Raw genomic sequence first — 27,798 nt, forward strand, 5'->3', positions numbered from 1 at the left:
CCTGAAAACGAGTTCCAGTCGATTCAAGACCTAACACCTTCTCACAGATCACTTTTATTCGATCGGTACAAGTATGTCTAAATTGCATAAAGGTTCCTCTGGCTCTCCCAGAGGTTTTCTCGAATAAAACTCATCCATATTCTTTGTAAAACGATTCGACGATTATACGATAGGGAGAAGTCGATTCTGGTATCTCGAGCCACCGAGTTCAGGGGTAGAACCGTTTCGTAGAATGATTTACGACGAGACTCGCATGCACGAGGATCCCAGCTCCACTCCTCAACTCGATAAAGGTAACAAGTGTCTTCGAGCTCTCGTTCGTCGATGCCAGAACCGTTCCTCGTCCCTCCGCGAAACTGGTATCCATAAACGGACAATTTCGATGGCAGTCTCAGTTATCGTAGCTCTAATCCCTCACCCTTTGGATCTCCCAAGGAGACCAGCCGACATTTTCGTGACGACGCGTCGGATGCGGCCCGCTAGTACGAAATATGCGATAATGCCAGTAATACTAATTGCTCGGATGACCTTTGCGTGATCCAGGAGACCAAGTCGGCGCGCGTTTCGTTGTATCGTTGCAGAGTTTTCTGCTGCAACGTGATCTCGGGTATTCGAGGCAGGAATAGTCCTCGAAACGCGGAAACCGCAAGAAGGAGGACAGTGCGTGCCTCCTGCGATGTCTTATGACTGTCTTTACCCAATTAGTCGCGACTTCTAACTTTCTTTCTGTACGTGATCGCGTTAGAGCTTGCTTTCGACTTTGGAACTTCGTTATTGAGTGATCTAGATACTAGTTCATTTTCGTGGGTACCTTGATGATTTGACCCTAGTTAGCATCGTCACGGAGTCACGACAAGGCGAAGGAACTCGTTTCGTTAGTGACTTCGAGGTGTCCTGCGTGGCCCTCGAACGTTCTTGTAGGCGATAGCAATATCGAGGAAGTATAGTTAAATCGATAGAATTAGTTCGCGCGTTCTATTAGCGTACTCGTTCGCAATAAATAGGTTCGTTGATCGTCCTACGATTATTCGGCGCTCGCGGCCGTCTCTCGTTTTGGGTTAGTTCTGTGGTTCGTCGTCGACCGAAAAGATATGATAAGAACAAGAAAATAATCACGTTGAAATACACATTCGTGCAGAAAGAATTTGTGCTCGTAAAACTAACACACGCGTCTTCTCTGCAATTTTTTTCTGCTTTTCTCTCTATTTTCCCCCAGTCCCTTTCTTTTCGCGCTTTTAAGGGTCGAAGGGTGAGATTTTAACGCGCGTGATTTTTGCAGAATGGACGACCGCCCTTCGCGTAGAAACTCTGGCCCTCGAGGTTCTTCTTGCACATCTGTGAACACAGAAATTCAACTCATTTAATACTCTCAGTATCACTGAAGGATTCATAACAGAAACCTTTGTCAAATTTTATTTCTGTCTACGAGAGTAAAAAAATATGTGGCATTTAATATTTTTTCATTCAGTTGATTAATGTTCTTTTTAATGGGATAGACTTTAATTGGCAAATCTCGTTTTTGACAAGGGCTATTTTTACTATGATCTCTTCTACTCTTAAGGGTCAAAGGTTAAGTTTAGCTCAAATATCTTCTACTAAATTACGGAGAAATTAGAGCCAAGAATAATGTGCTCCTACTGAATGGCGTGCAGTTAAAATAACTACGGTTGAAGCAATTGATACAGGGGTTCCTCTGAAGCGTAATCGACGATTCGTTTCTTCAACTTTCTTCGTCAAGGATCGATCGGTTTATTTCGAGAAGCGTATTCGCGCTAATTGCGTACCGTGCAGTTGAAACACTGGCTGTGGTAATTATTGTTCAGGGCCTCCACCCAGCGATCTCCAGCTTCGACTGGGAATCCACACGCGAAACACTTTGTCGTGAACAGCTCGTTCCAATCTGTGTCAAAAGTTACAAGAATTTGATCGTGTTCCTTCCTCGTTTAAAAATTGAATTATTGGAATATGAAACTAACCAGCTTCGCAGTAGGGCAATCCATCTTCAAGGAAGAAGGGGCTGTTACCGAAGAGCTTGCCACAGTAGGAACATTTGAAGCATTCAGGGTGGAAGTGCTTTCCAATCGCGTTCAGGCAGTCCTGAAAAGGAAATCGATTCCAGTGAGCAATTGAAGATAACTGGAACAGCTAGAGTGCACTTACGCCTTTGATCTTGTTGTTGCATTTGCTGCAACTTGGCGCAATGAAACGTTCGAAACAGTATTCGCAATAGAGTTGTCCTTTCTCTTCCACGAACCCGATGTCCTGAAGGGGCCGACGACATTGAGTGTTGACGCAGACGAAGTGGTCAGGGCACCAGATTTGTCCCAAGGCGGTGATAAATGGTCCCCTGGATTTTAATGATCGTTAGTTTTATGGCTTTTCGATGATGAATACTCAAACGTGCAGAAGCAAAAACAAAGCACAAGACAAACGACAGCGAAGGCAGAAACTCTTACTACCTACTTGAAAAAGAACTCGAGCAGTGATCTAACTCTAAAAACATTTCGACTGTTTTACGAACCTTATGCACTCTTTGTTGTTTTTACAGCACACTGGTTTTATGACGAGACCGTTCGACTTGTGATTAGTATTTTCTCCGTTAGCTGTTAACATCGTGCAAAACAGACACAGTTAATCACGTCAGAACAAAATTGATCAATATAGATTAGAAAACAAAATGCATTTCGTCATTAATTCGCCAAACAACGCAGGTTCTCCGTCTACCTGAAAACTTGCCTCAAACTTTCCCCCAAAACAATTCCAAAAATATCTAAAACACAAGGCAGCATAGAGGATTCCAAACTTCACACGGATGAAGTGAAAAAAAGCGTCACAGTATCGAAAACAGAAATGAAATACAGGACAGCACACAAAAAATAAAAAAACACCAGGAACAAAGAAACGTCACACCGATGAGCAACGGGGGAGTACCTGACGTAAGAGTTGCAATGAGCGCAGAGAGGCAATCGCGATCCTGGTCCAGTCGCTTGGTTCAGGATTCCTCGTCCACGCTTCGGCGCGGAGCTGCCAGCGAAGGTTCCGCTCTTCGAACCACCGAGGCCGCCGATTCCAGTACCTAGATCCGGGTGGGACGACAAATTTGGTGGGTCTACTAAACTCTGGGTAACACTAGAGGGGGAACAGTGGATACCGTCCTGGCATTGACTCTGGGTAACACTAGAGGGGGAACAGTGGATACCGTCCTGGCATTGACTCTGGGTCTGACATTGACTTTGGGTCTGGCACTGCTTTTGGGTCTGACATTGGCTCTTCTGGCAGCGGGTGCTGGTCGAGCACTGGCCACCTGAGCAGCGGGTCTGGGTGCAGCAGTAACTCTGGGTCTTGCAGCAGAAGCTTTTACTCTCGCAGGCGTTTTGAGGCTGAGCTTGCGGCTGAGCTTGGGGCTGGGTTTGGGGCTTGTACAATTGCACGGTGGGGAGCGAGTTCAAAGTGCTGTGGCCCAATTTGGCAGTCAGTCGCGCGAGCTGCCCACTCAGGTTAGTGCGAGGCTTGTGGATGGGCTCGAAGGAGCTCTTGCATTGGGGACTGGACGCAGAAGTGTCCTCGTATGGCAGAGGGATCTGAGGGAAAGGGAGTTTCGGTTTCGAAGGCTTGGTGCAAGGGGCGACGCAGACGGAGCCGTCTTCGCAAGGCGCCACGCAGATTCCAGACTCAGGACAGTTTGGTAGCTCCACTTCGCAGGCGGACTCTCTGCCACAGCGGCCTGCAGGCTGTCCACAGGCCCCAGTTTGCATGCCAAAGCAAGGAGAGACACAGACTCCTGAGCGATCAGCGGTAGGCATGACGCAGACGCCTGATTTCTGGCAGCAGGTGTTGGGCCCCTCGCAAGGCACCAGAACCACTCCAGCCTTGGTGCCCTGGTCAGAGTGGGCCTTGCAGGGGAGGACAGTTAAGCCAGTGTCTGGACAGGGCTTCGAAGCTGGAGGTGTGCCATAGCTGACGTGGCGCACCTCTGTGGAGCTGCTGTACATGGGCTGCGCGGAGGAGCTTGTGTCAGAGGCCAGAGGGCAAGGTAGCGAAGGCTTGGCTGTGCTGGCCTTGCTGATGGCACAGATGCTGGGCTTCGGTGGCCTCTCCCGAGGTGTAGGCTCTGGTAGAGGCTTCGTAGGCACTCTTTTCTCGCATCTTTCGAAGTCCTCAACGACCTCCAGCGACCTCTTCACCACTGATTGCTTCTGTTCATGAGTCTCCTCGCTTGTCATGAGTCGTTTTTCCTGATACTGCGCGTGTATTGCGTCAGTGGGTCCTTTCCCTGGATCGTCGGTCTGTTTCTCGTCGAAGTCTATCGTCTTAGTGGCAGCGTATTCAGCTTTCCTGTGTCCATCGTCTAAGTCTTCTTCTAGCTTATAGGAAACGCTCTTTTTCGTAGGGAAGTGAGAAGAGGTCCTCTTCGGTGGAGGAGGAGGATCTTCCCTGACCCTAGGAGCTGCAGCTTTCATGTAGCAACATGGGACCTCAGGTGGCCCACATGCAGGGGACTTGCACCTTCCTGGAGTAGGGGTGGGAGTCCTAGGGGGTTCGTACGTATGACTTTCAACTGCACTCCTCCTGGTGGCTACCAAGTTCTTCTGATACGAGGGAATAGTGTCTGGCTTCTTTAAGGCCGCTGTTATACACTTGGCGTTACTCGGTGACTTCGGTGTCTGAGGTCTGGACCTCGACGGTGATGCTGAGGAGTCTCTCAGGCGGAAGTCGGGTGGAGGAGTGGGTAGAGGTCGAGGAGTACATTTCACAGGTGGTGGTCGGACCTCCCTCGCTTTGCCATCACCGTACAGAATATCAGCTGGTGGAAGGTAGCCACCTCTGTCCCCTTGAAGCATTGGAGTATCTGAACGACTTCCTACGTTGCGATCTTCAGGACCTATTTCACGACAGAGAGGAGTATAAGGTCGTTCTGGGGCGATCATCAAAGCCTCCTGGAACGGTGAAATGGGCCGAAGATCTTCCACAGGAGGCGGTTTAGGTCGACACCTGTGATCCAGGTATATAGTCTCTTCTGTAAACACTTCCTTCACGCTGGAGGAGGTGCTGAGAGGCGTGAAGGGTCGATCTGGTGCTGTTGTCAGCGCGTTCACCATTTCAGACTTCCACTCCTTGGGTGTGGAGTTCTGAAGGGCGGAATGGGGGATGGGCTTGGGCCCTGACTCTGTCTGCTTCACAAATTGTACATGCTTCTTATTGGTTTCCATGATTTCCTGGGCAGGAGGGTACTTGGCGCACACTCGGCGGTCCTTAGGTGCTTGCTGGTCTCTCAGACTTTGATGAACTTCGACCTGTTCCCTGAGACTTTTCCTACGTTCATCCTCGATGGCTGCCTTCTTTCTGACACGCTCCTGAACCAACACCTCCTCTGTGATCTCTTCGTAGGTCTCCTTGATCAGCTTAGTACGACCAGGGGTATCGCTTTCTGCCTCGATCACTCTTTCTTCACGAACTACTGTCCTTCCCAGGGGCTGCTCTCGGACCTCCTCCACTTCCTCTTCTTCGAAGGTCACGTGCTTGCTCATTCTCTCTTCTTCTTCCTGTCTTCTTCGTTCTTCCTCCTCCTGTCTCCTTCGTTCTGCGGCCTCTTGCCTCTTCCTTTCCTCTTCCTCGCGTTTTCTCCTCTCCTCCTCTTCCTTCCTCCTCTCTTCTTCCTCTTCCTCTCTTTTCCTCTCCTCCTCCTCTTGCTTAGCCTTCTCCAGCAACTGCGCCACGTCCACAGCCGTGGTGACTACTTCAGCTGACTCAACGACAGTCCTCTCTTCAGCTGTCTCCTTCACCTCCTTTTCGATATGTGTCGCGGTCTTTCTGCAGTAACTCTCTTCAGAATCCTCAATCATGGGAGTGCTAGGTCTCGCTGGGGACGGAGAGACAGTCTTCTCGAATGTCATCGTCTGCTTCACATGCATTCCATTGACATCTTCCTCCTTAGTCTCAGTGATAAAATCGTGCTCTCCTCCGAATCCCTGGTTACCACTCTCCTCCTCTTCGATCTCCTCCGCTGACCTTAGGTCAGTGACCTCTTTGTCGATCTCCGTTACCTCTTCCTTCGTCTCTTGCTGTCTCACTGCTGGCTGGGTCGGCAGAGGAGGCTTGTCACAGATGGTCTGCTCCCTTCGACAGATAGTAGAGTGATAGCTGCGATGCTCCTCCCTGAAGGGCTGGTTCATCTCGCATATTCGCTCCCTCTGGCAGATCTCCTTCGAGTGGAACTTCTTGCAGACCTTGGGCGGCTCAGTGCCACCGTAGCTCTGCTCGTAGAGGTTGCTGCCAGTTGTGACAGTGGCTGTCCATGGCTTGGGGATCGGCTGGACGATTCTAGTGGGGGTCAGGGACCTTCTGACGCTGTCGGTGGAGCTGGGCCTCGAGGTGATCTCGCTCCTCGATTGTCTGCCAGCCTCCACCAGCTCCACCTTCCTATACATTGGCCCTGGACAACTGACTCTGTCCATGGGGTCCTCGTCGTAGCGACAGCAGTATCTGGTAACCCTCTCTACTTCTCTATCTACGCTTTCGCACCTTTTTCTTGATAAAGCTTCTTCGATGCAAGCTTTTTTCTCCTTCACCGCCTGCTTGCTGCTTCTGTCGAGGGCGGGATTAGGGTCGATGTACAAAGGACTCGCAGTAGGATAAGTAATCTCCTCGATCGGTTTTTGTGGTGGCCAATTGAGGCTCTTCGATTTCACAGAACTAGGACGATACTCGCTTTTAGTTTCCTCGACAATCTCGTAATAGCAGGACTTTTCGTGGCTTTCCGTCGAGCTTTCTGGGATCGTAGGAATAGGGAGAAACAGGGGGAGATTGAAAGGGATGTGGGGATGTAGTAGGCACAGTTCAAAGCGGGCGAACATATAACAGATCGTAAAAGACACACAAAATAACGTAGGCGAGGGTGGGTCGTGTTAGAAAGAACGAAAAAAAAACAAAGAAATCAGCGGTGAGTAAGAAGCACATTGAAGGCGCGTGCTCGCAATCCTTTGACTCCATTGGGTACATCAAACCCTTATTGACTTCATAGAATAATTTTTAATTAGGAGTGTAAGCGTTTTTGCGGACTAGGATCGCGAGCACGACCAGGATGCTAAATAAAAAAGAAGCGCAACTTAAAACCGAGAAAAAGCTACGAGCTAGGACAGCGCTGTCCACGAAGAAATCCTTTTGCCACTCTGTACTATATTTTTGTGGGAATATTTCTGTCAAGTATAGAGAAGACAGAACAGGGCAATTGGATTCCATAGAGCCAGAGCAATTTCAAGACGAAATACTATCAAGAATCATGAAATAAACTATTTAGACTTACACTAAATCATCGAAGCCTCTACTTTCACAAAAATTCTCTATCAAGTTCCAACTTAAGTGCAGCTAGTATCTAAATTATAGCTTGCTCTCGATCTCCAAAATCTGCTCCAATTAGCCAGAGCTGCTCTAGCTCGAACAGCGCTGTCCCAACGACTGAATAATCAGCGCCTATCGTACAGAAGCCGAAGCGACTAATGAACACTTTGGCTAAGCATTACGAGTGAGCAGTCGCACTTCTCGAGACCGTTCGATCGGCCGAACGATCAGCTGGAAAGAAAATAAACGAAAAGTTCGATGATCAACCGCAACCCCGGACGATCGTGAGGGTGGTCGCCTCGATCATCGAGTTCCCTCTGGTAAGCCTTGATGCGAAGCCAGGGAACAACATAGTCAAACAACGGTGGTGTGACAACTGCGAAGGATGTTGAAGACGTGTGTGTGACATGAAGTGGAAAAGGAAGAACATGTATCGAGCGAAGAGCTTGCTCGGCTTGACTGTCGCTTTATTTCATGATATTTTCACTTAAATTGTCAACACTTTAGCGAGGAGATGATTTTGTCGATTTTAAGATAGAGGTTCACGGTTCCTTCGATCGCGAACCTCGTGATTTCAAGTGATTCTCGCGATTAAATAGATGAGAGAGGAACTTTCTGCGATCGCTGTTCGTTGAACAGAGAGAATAGCTGCTCGTGATCGAGAAGGAAAGCCCGTGAACCCTCGATTTATAATTATATAATTATCGTATAGAATCGGAGTGTTCGATTCGGCTGTCAGCACAAGGACGACGACGGCGCAGCTGAGAGCTACCGATTTTCATGCGAACGTGAGGGAGAAGGGTCTGGGTTTCGGGTTGAAAGATGGACCGGCTGAAAAAAGATAAGAAAAGAAAAAATTATGTTTTAATGGAAGCAACAGCGTGATCCCAATGTGAAAGCCACTCTACCGGCCCATACGCTCATTAAAATCGTTCAATCATCGCGTTTAAAAAAAAAAAAACTAGAGTGAAGGGAATAGAGAGAATTAAAGCAGCAGGAAAACAAACACGCGTTGTATTTTTATCTGTGTCTTCATTGTTACGTAAGCTCTTTCTGCCCGACGCAGACTCGACTCATTTATTCGCTATTCGGGTCTCGATCTAGTTTCGCATTCGATCAATCTGCATCGTTCCTCTATAGATCCTCGATCTCAATTAACCTCAGGGAACGTGTCCTTTTCCCGACGAAGCCCCAGCTAAATTATCAGACTTTCATTGGAAAAATAACATCGCAGCTCTCAGAACCCGCCGTCGACGTCGACAAAGCCGAGTTCGCTAGAGAGCTTGAACGTGTGTGAAACGTATGAGAGAACTGATCATGATGAATCGAACGATCTGAGGATCGTAGGTGCTAGAGAATGAATGGAGGAGCAGAGAAAAATAAAGTGCTAGGACGTAAGCCAAATGGGGCGTAATTAGCCAAAGCTTGAAACTCGGTCAGTGGGCTTGAGTCTACTTCGCCATACCTCCGAAGGGTGTACTTTTTGGCTTTGGCAGAGCGGAGAAGAGACCTATTTGCAACAATCGAAGACAAAGTGAGGCCAAGGATAATAGGCGGGCCCGCCATTAGGATTACACGATCGACCAGAGATCGTTTCTCCAGATACGAGCAGAGCAGGTCGTGCCTTGTCATCGGTAATTTATTCGACTGCGACATTTCCGCTTTTGTATCCTGATTACCGTGCTCTTCGGGGGCTTGTGACATACCCATGGCGTGCCTGCCGTAATTATCGTCGGAATGCTCTCGTCGCGACGCGGAATTCCACGCACGCAGCTATCGAACGACGCGGAATTGTACAAGTGTCTTCTGTGGTAGATACTTGCACGAGAGGGTTATCGAACCCCTGACAATTTTCGCGATCATCTTGACTCTAGCGTGGTGTGAATATTTTTATAGGGTCGCTTGTATTTATTGGACTATCACAAATAACTTAGCTTATGCAGATTTTAGGACATATCCCTTTTTTATTATTCTGAAGCAGGATTTCTCGATCTTTCTTTTTCCATATGATCCTCAAAATTCGGTGTCGAGATCTTTAAGGAGCCATATGGTCTCTGTTGAGAAACCCCTTGTGAAACCCAGCCACGTGGAAGTGATAATAAATTTGATTAGATTCCCACCACGCCAGTGATTTGACCCTTTGCCTCACAATTCCTATGATTCTGCTTCTTCCTCGAATTAGACTATTGGAACGCAATTCTCAGTATAAGAGTGAGTACCTCACCCCGAGGCAAAGGGTTAATGGATCGTCTTGCTCGAAGAATCCACATTACATAACAGGAGATCGCAATTATGTAATAACACCTCCGGTTTCATTCGCAATTTATTCGATCACCGCTAAATCACAGAAAAGAAAACTTACCAGTCACAGTCTGACTCTGAGGTCTCGGCAGAGTGCTATTTCCCGAGTTCACTAGCGGAGGTGACGACAGGGCGCTGGATCCTCCGAAAGGCTTGGGACCAATGAGATTGTTGGACGTCGGCGCCTGTACCAGAAAAAATATATTATTCTCGTTCTTCGCAAGCTGAGACACTCGACGATCGGAAAAGACTATGCACACGGAAGCTATTGCATTCCGACAAACGACTAGATGCAAACGCGATATCTAGAGGATTAGTGAGGCGACAGGTGCGATGCACGTAATGCTCTAGCTAATCGAAATGATGGCGAGTAGAATTAGTTCGTGAACGACGACACAAGCGACTATCCGCTGCCTTGACACTACGTTCGATCTTACGAGATCTGGGACGCAACTTTTCTTCGTGCACTGGCAAGTTCACGGTGTTCCACGGCACTGAACCTTATTTATCACTAATTCAAAGGGGGTAGCTTTCTCCCGTCACGAGGCACGGCTAGGAACTCTGAGCGAATCTGTCTAAACTCGACGTACTTTGGCGAACATATCTTGCGTTCAAAGCAGCGGGCGTTTCATCGGATCGCTGAGGGCGTATAGTACCTTACCGATCGTAAGGTTTCGAACGACTTAAGAGAAGCCCCGTTGGGACATTACCTGGACTGATCGGAAACTGGGTGGATCGACGGGCGATGTGCCAAGGCGGGTGGGCTGCAATGCATAAAACGACAGAACGATGTCACGTGGCAGTGGTAATTAAAAAGGGGGATAGATTCGCGGCAACACGCACACTCCTGATCGCGCCAGGGTAATTAGTCACTCGAGCATCGAAATAGTCGTCGTCGAGGCGAAGGATTCGAGAATGACAGGTGACGGAACCGCGGAGGAGTTCAGAGAAGAGGAAGTCGAGTCGAAGGACGATCAGGTCGGATGTCACTACGATGACTCTGATCTGAGCTGTAATTAATCCACTCTCTCTCCTCGTTCAACTTCGACTGCGTTTCCTGCTTCTTTCTCTGTTTTTCTCGAGGCTCTTTCGACACCTGTCTTCTGTCGATTTGATTCATCAAGTATTTTTGATTAGTTACTGTTATTAGACAGCAGAGTATATTGCTGAATACTATATTGTTTCTTTAAAAAAGGGGAAGTTGACTCAGTCACTTTTTGAGACTCAGTGAATCATTGTAGATATGTATTCTGAAGAGGAAGTGAATTTGTAATCGCTTCGACAACGACAGAAACTATTATCGAGGTTTAGGGAAGCTCTTGCAAGGGTATTCTTAGGGAAGACTGAATAATAAATTTTAGCAAGAGCAGGTGGTTTTCCTCCGAAAATTTTCCAAGTTCAAACCTTTGTACCGAGCTTAATAAATTTTGTTTGTGATTCGTTTTGAGGTAGAATTAAAGATGGAAGCCTCCCCTTTACAATGACATCTTGAAAATTGATCTACGATTTTTTTTCGCCGAGTTATCGCACTTTAAATGAAAAGTAGACCTCGAGCTTCGAAATACCGGAGATCGAAAAGATTGCCCATTTTTGAGCTGCTGTAACATTGCGAAAAAAAATCGTATGACAGCGAGCCTGGTCTCATTTTAAAGGGCAAAGCTTCTACTTTAACGTCACTGTATTCAATTTTTCCTAAGTCTCCTGCATACTCAACTACAGCGCAAAAATAGAGGGTGATGTTTTCTCTAAAAATTGTCATTCACCTCTGGGACACCCTGTATACAAAATTCACGCGGATTGCCAACCTCTGTGCAACCGGTTTGAATGGTGATAGTGCTCGTAAAGGTTTTCGACTCCCAGTGGCACTCGCCGTTCATGGTGCATCCGTTCCGATTCAGGGTCGACAGCTGAAGGGGCTGGGATCCATAATCGGGGCTCGAGCGATTGCAAGCCTGTAAAAGCGATTAGTTGCCAAGCAAAAAACACACGCGTGAAGCCTTAGTGCATCCTCTCATTGCAACAAAATATCAAATATAAACTCGCTGTAGGCAAAATGCAATTGATTCGAAAATAATTGGCGAGTGCAAAGCGACACTCGGTGCAAAGTGCGAATATAAGCGTAACGAGGGCAAGCAAATATAAATAATTGTGTGGAATACTCACAGAAAATGGTAAAGGCGACGATGCATGGTTATTCAGGGGTGGAGACAGCGGTGCATTTGCCAGTGCAGCGGAAATGGTGCTGGCAGGAGCCTTTCCGCCTCTGTAATACGTTTAATCGCCTCTTTATTCGTATTCCTTGCACGCATTCCTCTGCTGCTAATTTTATACAGTTCATAGTACTTCCAGCACATCTTTACGACTATAGTCTTCACGCGTCTACGTTAATAGCCGCTTGCTTTCAAGATTATTATCGCAAGAGTGATAAATAATACATTACTCACGGTGGCACGGTGACTGGAACAAGGCCAGCGGGTGCATTTTGCCTGGCGACCAATTTTGCGTGGATGTCGCAGTACAATTTGTTGTTGATGTTGTAATAGCCAACGTTCTTCAAGGAAGTGCCACAGGTGGAACATTTGAAGCACTCCACGTGGAGGTTCTTATCCTTGATCCTAACGAAGACGCCTCTGCGAAGGAAGTTGGCATTTGAATTTTTTAAATGGCAATTTTGCGCGGTCTAAAAAGTGCAGAGTGCTTTCTTGTCGGATGTGCCACGAGTTTCTTTTATCTAAATGTTTAGAGAGAAAAGGGAAGTCGGTACCTCGACGATGGAGGCCGATAGCGCAAGATTTTGTTGAACGCGTGAGTGGAGTGAGATGTATGACATGATGTGTAAAATTTGTCTTATGAAAATTGATCCTTATGTTGTGAAAAATTGTGAACAGCAGAAGGATCCACGAATACGGCTAAAATGGTAAAAAGATTCGCCATAAAATATCCCCAGATGAAAAACATTTAAAATACCGTTCCATTCTTTACAAAAGATACATTGAAAGATGCAAAAAGTTGAAAAAATGTGGCCACAAAAAGAGGTACAAAAACACAACATCGATATAAAAAATAACAGTAAAAATAACAAAAAAAAATTCACAACATCGAAAGCATACTCTACAGTGCTCCCCAGTTGGAGCAGAGTTTGACAAATACACAGACAATGCTGAAGATGCGTCGAAGAATGAAGAGAGTTGTCATCCATGAGTATGAAGCGATAGAAGCTCTTACGATCGCGAATGATCGACTCCTAACAGATCAATGAGAATTGCGAGATGGAGGGTTGGTCCTTTCCGAAGAAGCGATACTGACCACAGAGGCGACAGAGAGGGTCTGTGTGCTACCATTCAAACACAGCCAATAAAACGTGCATATACAAAAAAACAACTTCGAATATCGATCGGCTGGACCCGATCGTTGCTGACAGTGAAGCTGACTCCGTACCATTTACCATGAACGGAAATGCGTGGTGCACGTCGCGCAGGGAACGAGAATCGAGGCAAGAATCGATACAATTCAATCGAGAAAATCTATTTAAAAGGATCCACAGTTGGGAGCGGATGAGTCTGAACCTGGAGTCTCTACAGAGCAACACAATGCTACATAAATGATAAGGGATGATAAAGGAAACCTGTTTCGTTTCGTTTCCCAACACCAACTACGTTTCTACACGCCACTATTAGCGATTCCTATGCACACCAGTCGATAGATGACACTATCTCTCCAAATTGAATAAGGCCAGGTCGAAATTCAATTGCTCCCAACTGCAGCTTGGACGTCGTTCGCCTCGTACCCGCGAGCTCGTTCCCGCCCACGCGCAACGTTATTTTCCCACGTATCAGACAGTTTATAGAAGCGACATATCGTCGAGAAGCTAGAGAGTGTCCGATCCATCTCGATCGGGAGGCGCAAACGAGGAGAGAGGATTTCACGTGAATAGTTACACGATCACTCGGTCGCAGTTGCTACAACGAACGCTGGACGGGCTCGACGAGGGAGAAGAGGACTCCTGTCGTTGCGGCCGACGTATCCACGAATTGTCATTGGAATTGAAGGCCGGGCCATTGCCATGGAGAGCATGAAAGAGAGGCGTGGGTGATCTCGGCGAGGTGGCCCTTCCTCCAACGGCATGGCTCACCGACGAGTAAAACTCTGTTCTCGGATGAACTGCGGCATGGAAGTAGAGAAACCGAACTGTCACTCGATCTGACACGGGAGTAGTCTAATAGCCCCGAACACCATATTCGCTCTGTTGGGAACTGTCTCTGTCATCTCTTGCCATCCTCGTCCATCGATTTCCCATTTCGCCTCGAATCCTCCTTTATCTTATTTTCACTCAATTTTTATTGGCTCACTTTTATTAGCTCGCGTTCAAAAAAATCAATCTTCTATTCTTCAATTTCTTTTCAACAAATTTTTACTGCCATACCCTTGCAGAGGGTATCTTTAGTGTAATTTCGAGAGGATTCGAGGCAGAGACAGGAAATCTGGACGCAAAAGTCCTCTGCTCTCTTCATCGTCGAAAGAAAATCCAATTTCCTTTCTCCTGGCGCTGAAAGAAGGTGATTGGCCGAGAGGACGATCCGTCTCAGCCTGTCAACTTACACGATGAGCCTCTCGCATTCGGCACAAATGTTCTGTCCAGGTGGAAGGCTCGATTGCGGCGTCGATGGCTGCTGCTGCTTCGTTTCCGGTGCCGAGACTGGCCTCAGTCCTGTCAGGGCTGGCGAGGACGGCGTTACCACGCCGCTCTGCGCAGTTGGCTCCGCTATTTCGCAAAGAAGTTATCGTACCGCCATGCACCAGGCTGACTGGAGCCAGATGATCCAGTCGAAAAATCAATGGAGAGCAATTTTCACGTTTTATGCCGCGTTACGCTTCGAGAGCATTTGTTTCGCGATGCAAGGATACCGTTAGGGTACTCGTTAGCTTGATGCGCGTGGAATATTCTTTCTTTGAGTTTGAAACTTGTGGTGGGATATATTGAGAGGAAGTAGAGTATTGTTTCAATGAATTATAAGTTTGGCTAAGGATAACTCCACGAAAAATTATTGTAGGATCGTGATTTTTCTGTCATATTAAAGCCTGAAATCTTTACTTTAAGATACTGTGACTGGATTTTAAGTTTAATGCACCCCTATTATGGTAATCCCTTAAATCTGAAGATATGTCTGTCATGTCGAAAATTGCAAAGTTTGACGGGATGCACAGGCTTGGAAAAATTTTTTTCGGGAATGCTGTTCACAGTGGCATAAAGCTTAAACCTTTCCCTGTAATTTAAAAAAAAATTCAGGTCGCTGCGATTTTTTTTCGCAAAGTTACAGCACTTTAAAGTAACCCTTGCATTTTTGTCTTGTACCGCCACTACCCCATCTACTGCAAAAATGCAGGGGCTACTTTAAAGTGCTGTAACTTTGCGAAAAAAAATCGCAGCGACCTGAATTTTTTTTTAAATTAAAGAGGAAGGTTTGCGTTTTATGCTACTGTGAACGGCATTCGCGAAAAAAATTTTCCTCGGCCTACGCATCCCGTCAAACTTTGCAATTTTTTATCGACAAACATGCCCTCAGTTTTAGGAATTTTCAATGGGTAAGAGTGTATTAAACTTAAAATCCAGACACAGTATCTTAAAGTAGAGATTTCGGGCTGTAATTTAAAAAAAAGATCGTGATTGTATTATGATTTTTCGCAGAGTTATCATCAGTCAAAGTTGTCCATTTTTTTCCTAAAATTTTTCTATACTCTGATTCTCTGATTTCTAATCAGAGGAATAATATTCTTCGTGCATCAGCTTTTTAACAACTCTCCAGAGATTTTTCCCATTTTCACGAGACGTTCAGCTACCATATACAACTATCTTTAAGACACATTGATATCTTTGCCAATTCTATTCTCATCGCGACTGACTACTAACCAGGTTCTGGTGTCTTTGGTTCTTTGTCTGCTTCCTGGACCATCTTGAATACTTCACTGTTCTCGGCATTGTAGTTCTTCTCATTTTTCTTGAAGTTCACCCTGCAGACAATGCCCCATTAATTCACAGTCTTTGTATAATCAAAATTCCAAGTCTCAAAGGTCTTACCCAAGAACACCGCCAGCCAAAACTTCAGCCTGCGCTGAGAGAGTCTCTGCGATGGTCTCCTCGCTGTAGATGCCCACTGGGCTGTTGTACTGTTTATTCACGATAGATTTCACCGTACCATCGCTCGTGCCATTCAGCTGTAACAAATGTAGATCAAAAATCGAGTTATTGGCCAGCAATTTTGGATCAAGGCTGAATTCTGCCTTAATTGACACTAACGAATGGTTTTGGACTGAAGTTGTGCCCGCTTCCGATAGGCACGCTGTCTTGTTTCTTGGCTGCCAAAGACGTCTTCGTAACTGGAGTAATGTTACTCATGGCAGTGGGCGACGGCGATGGGAGGGTCGAGCCCAGTGGAGACACGTGTGGCTTCCAGGTACCGCCACCTCTGCCAAAAATAATTAAAAAATTAATACGATAATTCTAAAGTGTCTACTTTGGATCATGAAAATGTTACGAGATTACGGCCGTGCCTGTCGCTACCTCTGTACGGTTATCTCGAAGTTGTTGCCAGCTCTGACGATGACATCCTGCGCGTCCTTGTGCCTCAGGTTGAACATATCAGTGCTGTTCACTCTGATTACTGCGTCTCCTGCTTTGAGGCCAGCTGCTTCCGCTGGCGAGCCACTGTTAACCTGCAACGTGCAATGCATTAGAAATAAAAACACCAGCGATGGATCTATTTCTAAATTCAAGAATGGATCTCAGAGACACTGTCGATAGCCTCTACCCATGCATCTGCTTTATCTTTCCCCGCCTCGTTCAGCCGCAACAGACGCCCTGGCAATTAAGGAAACGAATTACCTCGAGTGATCAACGAGTCGCCTTAAATCATCATAATTTATCGCGTTACATCTCGCGCTCGGCCGTGATTCTGTTCGAGGTTAATTACGCCATTAATATATCGGTAAGCAGCGCAGCCGATATCTTTTTGACCAAAGATTGCGAATAACCGATAGCAGCTAGTCGATGGCTTGTTAAGAACCACCTACGGCTCATCTTCGTTCTCTTCTGGCAGAATCGGGTAATTAATAGACCTGCCCATCGAACCAGCTCCGATTCCTTCTATAAATACGCCCCAGTGATTTATTAGCGGCATTTTTGTCGGGAGATCGCCACGCCGCGATGCATCCACGGACTCTCAGTAATTTTTCCAGTGGGTGAGCGGAATGTGGGTCGATGCTTGAGAATTCGAGGCGCTCGGCACAGTATTCTCTCGGCGCGAGTTTACAGTTTTAGGACGGGGCTGGTGGCGTGCAAGGAACACGTTTCTAAAGTTAATTCATTTGACTGTCCCTCGCGAACAGGCAGGAATATAATCAGAACTCGGTAATAAGTTTGAGAGAAGGAATTACTGTAATTCTGAGAAAGAAGGAGTTAGACCTTTCGCGATAGACCCTCTTTAGAAGATCCTATTACTACAACTTTTAAGGAACCAATATTGTACCATTCAATTTTTTCAAGATCTATGGAATAGCAACAAGAAGTTCCTCCATATTTCTTCAACAGAGACATAGCTTAACATTCCACTCCACCAGCGCCCATATTTTTCCCCTAAGCGACGCCCGCGAACGTCGAAATCAGGCCAGAGGGTGAGTCGTTCGATTCGCGCGTCTGCCTCCAGAAATAGGCCCGCGAAATTGCGTCATGGTTGTTGCCGTAATAGCTGGATACGCTCGACGTGGCCGTTATTATCAACAAGGAGGTGTACCAGAAGTCTCGCGTTCCTCGCGGAATCGCTGGCCGCGGAGGCGCTCCTCTGGGCTGTCCCTAGGCCCGCACGTAGGACGTGGACGTAAGTCAGGGTTAAACTCTGTGGGCACCGTGAAAGCCTGCCTCTAAAAATAGTCCCGAACCGGTCTAAAAATAGGCCCCGAACACGTACACGCCGCTTCGCTACGTATACCTCGGCCAGGCAGAGCCAAGGGATAGAATGCACCAAGGTGCAGCATACTCTTATACGTATGACATATCGGGCCAGCCGTTTTCATTCTACGCGACCACCGTGCCCTCACTCTCCCTCTCGCGCTTTCTCCCTCGCCTTGCCGCGCGAACCGCGATGAATGAACGAGTACGCGCGTACGGGACACGTACGTGAAGCGTACTCGGCCCTGCGGTGAAGCGCATGCTTCGAGTAATAATAGCTTGCGACCATTTTGGACAAAGTTCTCGTCCCTTCCGTGTAGCAAGGGATGAAGAAATTGGGGGCTGAGAGTGTTGGGGAGTTTGGGTAGCATGGCCAGAGTGGTTTTGAGGAAAGTGCGTGGGTTGCAGTTTCAAAGGGGCAAGTTTGATCTATGTGTAGATTATGGAGTATTGAACAACGCAGTGATTCAAGTGCAGTTGTTAATATAGGGAAATTCGTGGGAACTTTAGATGCTATAGTCTTGAGGATTTTGAAGAAATTAGAGATAGAGGGACTGCATTTTCCAAGCAGGAATTTGAATACTAAACTTGAGTTCATCATAAGATATTAAATAGTGTGGTATTTTAACCCCCTAATACCAGGAAATTTATGGAGACTTTGGATTCCATGATCCCCAGAGATTTTGAAGACACGAGAGATGGAGGGATTGCATTTCCCAAGCGGGAACTTTGATCTAAGTAACAGGATATTAAACGCAGTGTTTCGATGCGTTCATTAATATTAGAAAATTCATGGGAACCCGCGTGCCTTCGGTAGCCAGAGGCCTCGAGGCATTATTAATAACGACGCTGCTAAAAATACACCCGAAATATGTGTGACGCGGCGCAAGTGGATGCACTTGAATGCAGTCGAACCGAGAGGGAGAATACGCCAAGGTGTACGAGGTACGCATTCCAATGGGCGGGTTATCAGAGACGGATCCATCCCACCTTCCATGCTGGAATGCATCTCCCGCCGCTTTTTTTCTTCTCTCTCCCGCATTCAGGGCTTAAGGCCCGTTCATACGTGCGATATACCAAAACGCGAGCGCGGAACGGGGCCTCGGTCAGTGACACCGGGCCCCAATGAAAGGGAACGCCTTCGGAGGAAATAAGTCACCGATACTTTCGCCTTCTAATTTCGTTCTTGTTTCACGATGCTAGCTCTACATTCAAGTATAGATTATTATACAATTTTTGCGAAGACTCGTTCCCTGGGGAAGGAGATATTTTAGAAGATGTACCAAAATGGGTGGGACCAGTTTCGAAAAAGTGCAATCGTAAAAATGGATGCACTTGCTTATGCTGGACTGGAAAACACTAATCTATAGGCACGCAAATTAATATTTAACTAGTGATATACTATGCTCTGTTGATAAGAGTCCAGAGATCAATTGGTCTGCATCACTGATATGACTGTATCTCAAGACTACATCTAAATAGTGGAGCTACCCAAAATTAAAAGATCTCCTGGACTTTCTAAGACCCTATTTCACCACTAAAGGGTTGGTCTCTCCTCAAGAACTAAATGGAGCGACACCAGCTGTCCACCATCGCGATTCTATTCGCGCAATTCGGCGAATACGGGGGCGGTGCAAAGTCAACGGTGGCCGTTGTTGTCCTAAGGTATAGACCGAGGAAATAGACAGTGACGTCAGGCCGAAATTATTGGCCTCCGGTTCAACCTTCCTTATCTTTTCAAACAAACTGTTCGCGCGGAATTTAACAATATACATACATGCACGTACGATCACGTGCAGAGGCAATTTTGCACCGTTTGCGGGAAGCAGAGTCGTAAAGCTCCTTCTACGGGAAGCTGAGTATCGATGACGTCGATGCCTCTGAAGCCTGAGATTCCACGATTTTTTCTTATCTCCCTTTTATTGATTATCTCATGCTAATCACTTGTCGCGAATTGGAGTCCAAAGAAGTGGGCCACAGGAGACCTTTCCCGGAACAATGAGGGTCTTTTCCGCTTGGGGAGCCAGGAAACTGTGGCTAACAGATCTGGTAAAGTGAATTTGGTTCCCGGAAGTATGAGTGATTAGGTTTGATGAGACACTCGGGACGGAAGAACGCCGCGGGCCACAAAGAGTCCTTGTGCCACGATTCGAAAGCAAGAGCCCCTCTTCAGTCTGGTCGATGACGCGGTGCGAACATTGAGAATGAGCTCACCTCGCTTCTTCGTCAGCTGATAAAGACAGCGACGGGGTAGCGCGAACATAACGACGTCGATTATGGTTATCGCGCCACTGACGCTGTTTTTATTCGTCGCTCGTCTCTTGTGCCACTCCAGCGGGAGTCGTTCGTCGAACAGGAGGGATTCTTTAACCCTTTGCCCCTTCAGATGAAAATTGACTACTCAGGTTTTTATGGTTCCATGGTGACTGCTGATGGAAACCAGAAGACGAGGGGAAGGGTGCTTTAAAATTTTTGAGCATGTGTGGGAGATGGGTTTTAGGAGAAGTTATAAAGTGTTTCGAAATTTATGACTGTGATAACAAAAATTAGAATTTAATATTGTGGTAGTATGTACTCAGAATATTTGATGGTTTTATTTGAAGAGATTTTATGTAATAATTTTTTTGGAGTAAAAGAACTAGAGTCGAAGTTTCTGAGAACAATATTCCGTAACCTAGTTAAAGCAGTAGTTCAGTGAAGATGCATTGAAAGAATCTCGCCAGGCATCTCAGTGTCAATAATGTCGTAATCAGCGAGCGATCAGGATGACACGAGGGGTGTCGTATTACCCACGAATTCACGAGGCGCTACTCTAGCAGTGGGCAAACATACGGGAGAAGACTGATTTCTGGTCTGACTTTTGGCAAATTTCCCACAACTGCCTCCCACTGTGTCTCTTCATTCCCGAAATCGAATCGGCATTTACGATGCCGCTCCTAAATTTTCGACTTCGTCATCGAGATACAATTTCACTCCGCCTTGTCTGGCTTTTCTCCTTCGTTTCGCTGACAAAGCGTATGGAGGACTGATACCAGTCTCCAGAGCACGTCCATAATTTGGAGTAAGTTTAACAAACACGTGTTTGATGGGTACACAAATTATGTGTAAAGGTATTATAGGGGCTGTTACGTGAACCATTCTATTCACAAGTGTACTGGTGGGAGGTGATGGTGTTTCAGGGTTTAAAATTCGGAAATTGGAAAAAGCATAGTTCAATATTGAAATATTTAAATGTTCCAAAATTTGAGTATTTAAAAGTTTGAAAATTTGAATATTTAAAAATTTGAAAATTTGAATTTTTAAAAATTTGAAAATTTGAATTTTTAAAAGTTTGAAAATTTGAATATTTAAAAATTTAAATATTTGAATATTTGAGTTCCAATTCTTAGACTTTTTAGTCTCTATTTTTTCTCCAGCCTGTCTATGATAATAATTACGAAGAAAGTAGGATCAAGGGGCGTCGAACGGGTCACGATAAAAAGGCGCGACGCGGTGGAATAATTGAGCGGAATAAAAGAAGAACCGTGGCGTCGGGAAAACGGTAAAAAAGTCGGGGAGTCGGGAGGAGGCGGTGAGAAATAAAAGCGATATTTTTATATCCACGGGTGTAAGCTCGTCGGTGGCGGACGCCACCGGGCCTCGGCCTCTATTAATATCCACGGGCCGGGCTTCCTTTCGGCCTCCGCAGCAATTCTCTTTGCACCGACGGTCCAACGATAGGCTACCGGAAAGAGAGGCTTCGATCGAAGAAAAAAGGAAAACCCTCGTCCCTCCCCTGCGCCTCCAAACTCTCACATTACCTGCCTCACAGACCAGGAAACCCCTGATTAGCCCACGTTTTCGTTACTAATGCCAATGGGCGATTTTCACTGGCAGTTTTTCAAAGGCCCCAGAAAGAGACTCAAGGAAAATAGTCGGGTCCTGATAGCGCGAAGGAGGCGAGGGAACCGACAATGTTGAGCACTTTTATCGCGACGCCTCGGCCCACGATCACGCGACTGTGTCCTTGGCTGCATTTGCATTTGCGCGCAAAAAGAAAAACTCTATCGCGAACGAGTTCTGTCGCCTTTGCTGGCGGACAATCGAAGGAACCTGCCACGAAACCTACATGGGAGAACGAGTCGCTGAAAAATCTTCCTGTACATAGTTCCTCGGTCGATCGGTATCGACGAGCTTTCTGCTCTGTTGGAACGCATTTTGGTACCGTGTGCAACGACCCGCCCCTCGTCCCTATGCTCCCTCCCAAGAAAATTCGTATCTCCAGAAGATTCGGGCCAGAACTCCCACGGACGACTGATTTCCTCTCGCACGTGTTTCCGTTCGCTGTGCCAGCAATCTTGGACGAAGATGCACATTATCCGCGTCCGTCTGACGTCCCCAGAGGAATGCGACCTTTGTGCCGCCTTCGACTACCGTGTCAAGTTTAAAGCGATTTATTGTTCGCGGATAATTGTGTCCCACTTCTGCGAAGATGGTCAATGGCGCGGTAGTTTGGCCAACGCTCCTCGCGAATGGTGCCATTAGCATGATAACGCTGGTCCGTCAAGTGATAACTGACCACGAGCTGGGTTAATCTAGCATTTTATTCCAACCGATAACGGTTCAACCGGTAAACAGCGGCTGTTGCCAGAGAAGACGACTGCCAGCGGCAGTGTTTCTTGATAGCAGTTGATATTAATTTATTGGCTAAATATTGTCCAACCAGCCACTCTCGAGAGCCTCTGCATCTATCCCACTTAAAGTTCTATATCTATCCATTTACGTTATGTAAGATATAAAGTGTTTGACATATTTTGGCTGGCAGCTGCGTTGACGTTTCGATTCTGATCAGAATGGTACCGAGAAACAGGAGATTATTTTGTCGTTCCCGAGTCATTTCTAGACTGTCGAATCCCTGCTACCAAATCGTGGACGGCTGAACCGAGGCGATTCGCTTGGACTGCCTTCGGGAATTCGATGAACGAATCTCGGTAAATGTGGGCTTCGTGGAAAGCCCGCCCCTCGTGCTGGGCTTTTTGTATCGTTTGGCGGAATTACGACGTTGCACCCGGTGCGGGGCAGCCGGCGACATCCTGCGCCGGATTCAAATCCGCGGTTTCTGCACCCTCTATAGGGTGCTTCAAATTGGGAGGCTTGGTGGGAGAGAAAAGACCGAGGAAATTGCGAATATGGAATTTTTTTCTCTTGAAGAACGGTTTTGTTTTATTTACAGCGACTAAAATACACCTAGGTCTCTTTTTGCACAGTGGTAAAAAAAGTTATGTACAGAGAATTGTGGAATATTGATTTGCAAATTATAAAGTAGCAAGCTAGAACTTGTAAATCAATTTTAACACGATTTTTTATACATAATACAGATTCACTGTGTATGAAGGAACGCATGTGACTCTATAAAACAGTCTAAATAAATCAGAAATAATAGAATTCAAAAATGAAGGTCTCAAGAAAAAACATTGTCCCCCGATTTCGGCTCGTTTCTTCCTCCGTACCTTCTCGCAACTGGTACCACCTATTTCAGTACTTCCTGTACAAGTGGTCGTAAACAAATCAGCCGTGCAACTCAGCCCGGAAAGATTAGGCTCCGACGTGTGCAACGGAGCCGCGCGGAATCGGGCCTAGACATAAACAGAATTCGCGAACGGTGACTCGACGCGACGGCTTATTTTCGATAATGACGAAAATATCGCCGCGGCTGATACCAGCCTATCCCCGCCAGTTTCTTTTTTCCTCCTCCTTTTTTTCTTCCCGTCCCCTTTTTTTCACTGAGAAATATATGCAATAACAATATTTCCGACGTGCCGCGGTTCTTTTAAAATAGAAACCGTCCTCGAGGAGGTGGTCCCGCTAAATATACGGATTTACCGAAGTTTGTTTCTATGTTTAGCGGGTGAACGATGTACAATTTACTTCGGATTCGTTTCACGCGCCGCGATACTTCATTTTTCAGCGGCGAATCGCTCTCCGCCCACGCGTCTGGCAAGATCCCAGCGATTGCCACACTCGTCTGTTAACCTTTATCGGAAGGAAGTCCCACCCTTGGACAGGAAAGGTATTTTTGAGCGAGGCTGGGCTACCTGTTAGCGTCAAACGTTGCGCAATGTTGTTGTTTAACTATCTCCTCGAGTCTGATCGAAAACGCCGCCAGTATAGTGGTTCAATATCGCCTCGTTATAAGATCATTGGTAACTTGACTGAGTCTCGCTTGCTTATACTATCACTCACACTTTTGGTTTTGCCATTGGTCTCAGGAGATAATGGCTGAGGTAGAGAAATTTTACGCTTAACGACAGTGGCAATTAAACTGTAGGAATGTGGGCTTTACCCTGGCGAAGAATTTTGTTGGAAGCGCGTAATGGTCCTCGTTAAAAGCACATTTTTCCCTGGGAATTCCTAGGCACAGTGTTTACATATTTTCAGAATTGGAGCACAAATGACTGTCTCACCTCTAAACAGAAGATAGCGATAAATAGCTATTGTTCGAATTATTTGAGTATCCTTGGGGCCTATTATTGCGATGGATACTCGGACAGCAATGCGAAAGAATATTGAATGCAAACGATGAAACGACGTTATCGACGCGAAGCTATAATCAGCTAACGACACACGCAATTTATGCCGAGTCCTTCCACGCGGCGATAATGCATCACGGACGAAATATCGCGTAACAACGCGCCCACGTTACACCGACTGCATCAGTGCAGCGGAACCGCGGAAACCCGCGCAGCTGTTCGCCAGAGATTACGAGGAGGAAACCGCGATTTCTGGAAGAAACTCCACAGTTAGCCCACCAAAAGAATATTCTACGAAATCAATATAAAATAAAATCTTGAAATTACAACCTCCTCGAGTGACTTTTATCGCAGCGATATTGTTGAAAAAATGGTCAATATTATATTCGTTTCTGAAATTCTAGTATGCAGTGTGAATATACCCAAAGATTGTTAAATGATTCCATATTTCTGAAGGTAAGGTCTCAGCACTAGCTTCCAGATCAGCCGAAACGTGCACGTTGCACTCGCGACGATAGAAAAACGCTCGCTCGTTTCGAATTTCACGCAGCCTGGGCTCGTCGAAAGCAGTCGGTCCCGCGTGAATCGCGGACGGCCCCGTTGTGTCGTCGGATTCCTTCTTTCCTCTCCGAGGAGCGAGCGAGAGACGCACGTGGCGCGTCGTCGATCCGGTATTTTTATCGATCGACACGAGATCGCTCCCTCCGTCTCGAAAAATTTATTTTCGCGGTGACCAACGCGGCCCAGGAAGCCCGAACCCGTCGACGACGTCGTCGGTCGTGGTCGTCGTCGTCGTCGACGTGGTCGTCGCTTGCCTTCGTCGTTGTCTTCGCGAGCGGGGCTCGACCCGGCTCGCGCGTTTCGCAAAGGCACCTTCTAGAAATAGAACGCCCAAATAATTTGCCTCGGATTACCAGCGACGCGTCGCTGCTTCTCTCTCTCCCCCTTTTCTCCTCCCTTTTTCTCTCTTTTTAAACGCGCCCGATGCATCGGTTTTTAAAAATGCTCCTGGACTTTTTTCTCTGCGTTCCTCGATATTTCATCTATATGAAATATTTGTCATGGATGATGGTCAACAGTGCTGTATAGGTATCGAGGGTTGGATAAAAGTAACTGAAATTTTTGTTTATGTTGGTTAAGTGACAAGTGAGACTATCATAAATCACTATTACTCAACGTCGTATTTTGGAGCAAGGCGCAGCTGTCACCGATTTTTTATACACGTCCTAGCCATTCATTGAGCACCTTAGACAGTTATGACTATGGTTTCTAAATCTATTCTTCTAATCCTGCTAGCGATAAATATAAAATAAGATCGAGTTTCTCACAACAACGATTTCACTCTGTTCAACCACGAATCGTCTATAATACAATCCAAAAAATTCCTCCCAATCGCAGTTATAACAATCGAAATTCAATAAGTAGCTGCATAAAAACTGCCGCCAAAGAAAATCAGCTTATTTATCCTCGAATAAATGACTCCTTAAAGAGTCCCATAAATCAGAGAATGTAATCGCCAGGTCCTAACGCAATTTCGCGCAAAATTTTTGGGCAGGTAGTAAGCACGAGCAATCGTCGATGTCATAAAGTGGCGAACGATGCATCTCGAAATTTATGATGTCGAAGATCTTCAGACAGCGCGATCTATAAATCGTTTCAACGATTTCCCGCGACGAAATGGTCCAGGTTCGTTTAACACGATTGCTCGCGATTAATTCGTAATGCCCGCGCCTAGGTGGGGGACCTTTGACACCCCCCTCGAGGGGGCTCGTATTTCTCTCCTTTCCGAGAAAACCGAGGGCGACCGGACGTAGTATTTGCGGCCTCGTAAAATAAACGGAGCACGTGCTGCTGCTAAGAAGGCCAAGTTCGAAATGTCGATTGCAAGATAAAACCGCTGAACGCACGCTGCAACGGAGTTCACCCTGATTTCGCGGGCATTCTTCGAAACTTGGCGGGAAAAATTGAAAATCTGAGGGTGGAACCTTGAGACTATGTTCGTTGCTAATTTCTTAGAGAAACCTGTAGAAATCTGTCTATTAATATTATTTTCAGGTGGTCCTAGGTACCAAGTAAGCCCTATATTTATTGTTTTGTGGAGCTTGTCAAGATAGTAAAGGCTGGGCCATGAGCTAGTGAGCTTCTGTCCCAAATTGAGTAGTTCATTGTTTATTGTTTTAGATATAATAAGGTTTGAGTTGAAGTGGGTGATTGTTAAATTACTAGTCGATCAAGGTCGCCATAGTTTCCCCCCGAAAATACTCAGCTCGAAGAATCGCGGTTCCCTCGATGAGTAATAATAAACATGACAGTGAAACCGGACAGGCGGTGAGAAGGAGGATGAATCCATCGCGCGGTTCGACGTAATAACGTCGGGATTTCGTAATGAGCTTGCAACGCTGGCGGGCGTCGAAATAAACGAAGAAAGTTGAAAATTCGCACGAAAGTCGTGGCGATGGTAGCCAAAAGCTTCTCGTGTTACAGCGCGCCTCGTCGCCAAAACACGGCGGCGACGACGAGCTGCGCGTTTCGCACGTAGTTGGCAACGATTTCTACCGATGCGCGTGAAATAATTTGGCGTTTGCTTAGCCATTACGTAACGACACTTTGGACACCGTAATGGCAGAAAAGGACCAGTCTGTCTCTCGCGGATTTTTCCTTTTCAAAAATAGTCTTCGCTTAAATGTCAGATGAAGTCAGAAGGCAGAATCGCGGGGCTCGAAGTTGACACTTGGGCGCGAAATGTCTTCGCGAAACTTCATTCCTGAATTATGCAGCCCTCTGTTTGCACTTTGGTATGACACATGCGCAGGAGAAACTATCGTGACATCACCGTGAGACACGTACGAAGTATTCATACGAAGTCACAGGGAAGATAAAGAGAATATTGATAAAGACACCATCGTCACGTTACATTTAAACCATTTTTCCAGAACTCGTATCTCCTCATAATATTCAGTTATCACTATATCGCAATCTAGCATCGACAATTGTCTCCAATAATCGAAACGATAGAAAAGCAATAGACAGTCATCGAGTCTAATGAAAATCGCGTTTCGCGGAACAGATACCACGTATCTCAAGTGCACGTGTACAATCTCCTACAATTCTACCCAAAGCCTCCACTAGAACAAATTCCATAAGCATCCCTCGAGCACTATCCAAAGCCTACCCAAGTTCGACACTGTCCACCCTAGCTGTCACCCGTTCCACGCGACCCTGAAGAAGCACAGCACGAAGGTGCACCAATCGAGACACAGGGGACTCACCTTCTGCACGACGAGGGGTGTGCCAAAGTCCTTTCCTCCTTGCAGGCGAAATCCCCAGGGGGATCCGTCGAATCTGGAAAGCTTGACGCTGATCAGCTGAGCCATATCACTGGTATCGTTCACGGATGCTCGATTAAAACCAGAATCCTCGTGGGAACAGCGGAGAGTAGAAACAGGAGGCTACGGTGCTTCGACTGAACTCGAACCAAAGGCGACAGAAAATAGTATCGCACGTTGCACCCGGTCACGGTTGACGTCTGCCTTGCGAGGCGCTGTCGCGGCTAGGGAGAACGGCACGTACGTTCTTGAGGAACGCGCAGACCGGAGTAAAGGTATAACAGACGTCGAGGACGGTCAGTCGGCCAGCGGGGCCTGCCTGGCTGCCTTCCTTCCATCCGATTCGACTCTGCCGCGGCTTCGGCCACGGGGCGGGGATGGG

The 27,798-nt window shown here is 46.6% G+C and overlaps 1 protein-coding gene and 1 long non-coding RNA gene across 4 annotated transcripts; both read right to left on the reverse strand.

Moving 5' to 3' along the window:
- Positions 1–1,194: 1,194 nt before the first annotated feature.
- On the reverse strand, positions 1,195–27,764 carry LOC143187067 (PDZ and LIM domain protein 5). 3 transcript variants are annotated; one of them, XM_076391020.1, is made up of 16 exons: positions 27,360–27,764; positions 16,199–16,350; positions 15,935–16,103; positions 15,716–15,852; positions 15,548–15,648; positions 13,578–13,800; positions 12,084–12,269; positions 11,803–11,902; positions 10,350–10,403; positions 9,701–9,824; positions 3,250–6,769; positions 2,932–3,165; positions 2,161–2,347; positions 1,977–2,097; positions 1,785–1,900; positions 1,195–1,335 (listed from the first exon to the last, which is right to left on the reverse strand). In XM_076391020.1, exons 1-16 carry the CDS (start codon positions 27,462–27,464, stop codon positions 1,258–1,260), a joined length of 5,607 nt encoding a protein of 1,868 aa, XP_076247135.1. In that variant the 5' UTR covers positions 27,465–27,764; the 3' UTR covers positions 1,195–1,257. The 3 variants fall into 3 exon arrangements, with proteins under 3 accessions (XP_076247135.1, XP_076247133.1, XP_076247134.1); XM_076391018.1 differs by lacking the exon at positions 3,250–6,769 and having other exon boundaries at positions 2,932–3,076; positions 27,360–27,751; XM_076391019.1 differs by lacking the exons at positions 3,250–6,769; positions 10,350–10,403 and having other exon boundaries at positions 2,932–3,076; positions 27,360–27,751.
- On the reverse strand, positions 22,772–24,684 carry LOC143186975 (uncharacterized). The gene is made up of 2 exons (XR_013003128.1): positions 24,513–24,684; positions 22,772–23,196 (listed from the first exon to the last, which is right to left on the reverse strand). It is a non-coding gene; the product is annotated as an uncharacterized LOC143186975 (long non-coding RNA).
- Positions 27,765–27,798: the final 34 nt, after the last annotated feature.

The sequence above is a fragment of the Calliopsis andreniformis genome, unplaced genomic scaffold (genome assembly GCF_051401765.1).
Source record: "Calliopsis andreniformis isolate RMS-2024a unplaced genomic scaffold, iyCalAndr_principal scaffold0022, whole genome shotgun sequence".
NCBI lineage: Eukaryota > Metazoa > Arthropoda > Insecta > Hymenoptera > Andrenidae > Calliopsis > Calliopsis andreniformis.